General features: G+C 59.1%; 1 protein-coding gene across 1 annotated transcript in view; it reads left to right on the top strand.

Moving 5' to 3' along the window:
* Positions 1 to 2,513, top strand: part of EZR (ezrin) — a 21,366-nt gene that overhangs the window by 14,702 nt on the left and 4,151 nt on the right. Inside the window, exon 7 of the mRNA XM_005872892.2 lies at positions 2,320 to 2,483. Within this exon, the coding sequence (XP_005872954.1) occupies positions 2,320 to 2,483 (164 nt within the window). The remainder of the gene's footprint in view (positions 1 to 2,319; positions 2,484 to 2,513) is intronic.

Genomic DNA, 2,513 nt, shown 5'->3' with positions numbered 1-2,513 from the left:
GGTGGGGCCCAGTGGGGAGCCCTAGGAGTTCCCCTGTTCATTCCCTGGCCCTTTTCAAGGTGACCTTTATTTGGGTTTGTTTCCTTGAATTTGGCTCGTGCCTCGAGGTTCTGTTCTCGGGTGTCTGTTCTCTGCCTGGGTTTGGATGCCCGTCCCAGGTCACGTCGGGGTGTGGTTGTGTGTCAGCATGCTGGCTGGAGGCTTGGATTTAGACACTTTTAATCATTAATTTCCGTTTTTAGTTTTTAACTTGAAGTCAGACTGTCCTTCAAAGGCAGCTCGAGGGATTCCTCCCTGCGAAGCGTGTCCCAGCTCCACAGGCCTCGTCTCCCGGACGTTCCCACCGTTCCTGGCTCTTGATTTTTTAAACTGACTTTTTTTCTGAAGAGGAGTTGGTGCTGATCAGAGTTCCTTTGCCAGTACATAGGGGACACAGGCAAGACCTCCTGCGGAGTGTGCCTGTCTGTGCAGCCAACACAAGCTTGTTTCCTCTTGTGTAATGAGAGGTGGGTGGGTAATAAAAACACCTGTTTGCCCCGGCTCTGCAGACACCTCCCTGGGAAACCTGACGATTTAATGACAACGTATGAACCCAGGGAGGGCCACACCCAGGAAGCCGTGGGCTCGGGGCTTAGCATTCTCCCAGGTTTCTGGAGCAGATGAGGAGCTTGCAAGCTAAGTGGGTCCTGGGGCGTGTGGATGGGCCTGCCCGGCACCTCCCGTCGGTCCCAGACGGTGCTGTGGAACGGGAGGCGCTGTCTGTTTCGGCCACTCTCTCCCTGGGCCAGTGGTCAGAATCCATCCCGATGCTGAGGGCCCTGCGGTTGAGAAGAGAAAGGAAGACAGAAGCAGCAGGCAGGCATTGTCAATAACCTTTAGCAGGAGCTTCTAACCCACATTCCCTTTCTGTCACCTGCTGGTCACGGCAGAGCAAGGAGCCAGGACACAAGCTGTGTGTCATCTGTGTCCGGAGCTTCTGTGGTCCCCAGTCACGGAGCTCCCTGAAGCAGCGTTTCCCTTTTCTAAGAAGGCTGCTCCCCCGAGAGCTGCTCCATTAGCGGGCACAGGGCAGCCAGCAGCCTCTACGTGAGCGTTGGGGCACCAGCCCACTTTCATGGTGTGGGCAGCATTCTGAGTCCTTAGGAACATTAACTGACTTCATCATCTCGGCAACCCCGTTAGGGTGCTGTCACCCCCACTGCAGAGTTGAAGGGGTTGAGGCTCAGTGACGAAGTGACTTGCTCAGGGTCATGGGGTTTGGTGGTGTTGCTGCCTGAACTGCGGTCAGCCACCAGGAGGGTGTTCGGTGAGCACCAGGAAACACGGGAAACACAGAGGGGACTGCCCCCGACCCTGTCCTCCAGGTGCTGACTGTCTAGATCAGGGTGGGGAACATCCGGCCCGTGGGCCGTATCAGGCCTGAGCATTTGGTCTGGCCCTGCCAAGGCAACCGCAGGCGGGACTCAAAATTGAATAATTCTAGTAGCTGTCTTCAGAGCAACATAAACTTAAGTGAACGACGTTATAAATATCCAAAAAGGTTCCCACCCCGTTCGAGTGGGACAGACCAAACCGAGCCAGCGGAGCAGAGTGCCAGCAGTACCAGGAGCGTCAGCGCAGGGAGGGGCACAGAAGGAGGGAGGCTGTGAAGATGGGAGGGGGCCCCATGGTGTCCTCCCTCGGTCGTGCTGCTGTCTTTGGGGGTACGGCATTGGACAGGACATTCCCAGTAGGAGGGACTGTTGGGGGAAATGATTGCAGGCACAAAAGGGCACGGGTTAGGTGAACAAGGGGGCCAGGGTGGATGGCTTTCGCGTGTGCCAGACCACGGTGTTCGGCCCGGTCCTAGAGCTCACAGGACGGCATCTGAGGCCCAGCGGGGACCTGATCGCTGTGCGAGTAGCAGTGGGAGTCGCAGGCTGAGGCAGGGAGACCGGAAGCCCAGCAGGGGAACTTGCAGAAGTCCAGGCGGGCGTGGCGGTGGCTGTGGCTGTGGCTGGAGAGGGCTGGCAAGGTGTTACCCTGAAGGTCAGGCGCACTGGGGCACTGGGCTCCCTGAGGCCCGACCTTACGTACATAGAGCAGCTTTGCAGCCCAGCATCCGTGCCTGTGCCCACCCGCCCTTTGCTGGCCCTGGAGCACGGGTGTCCCACGGCGCCCAGACCTGCGTTTCGGGTGTCTCATCCGTTGGGAGTCAGTGTCCTATGTGGAAGCCTTGTTCTGGCCCCTGCTCTCGGCTCCGCAAGTCCTCTTAGAAACAGGACCGTGTGCGGCGGGTTGGACACGGGAGCGCCCGTCAGCGCCTGCTCTCTCCTGTAGGACTTCGTCTTCTACGCTCCCCGCCTGCGCATCAACAAGCGGATCCTGCAGCTCTGCATGGGGAACCACGAGCTGTACATGCGCCGCAGGAAGCCCGACACCATCGAGGTGCAGCAGATGAAGGCCCAGGCCCGCGAGGAGAAGCACCAGAAGCAGCTGGAGCGGTGAGCGGGCGCGGGGCGGCCAGTGGGGCG

The sequence above is a fragment of the Myotis brandtii genome, unplaced genomic scaffold (genome assembly GCF_000412655.1).
Source record: "Myotis brandtii unplaced genomic scaffold, ASM41265v1 scaffold395, whole genome shotgun sequence".
Classification (NCBI taxonomy): Eukaryota; Metazoa; Chordata; class Mammalia; order Chiroptera; family Vespertilionidae; genus Myotis; species Myotis brandtii.
The sequence above is the reverse complement of the archived record's forward strand: the minus strand, read 5'-3'. Positions and strand labels throughout refer to the sequence as shown.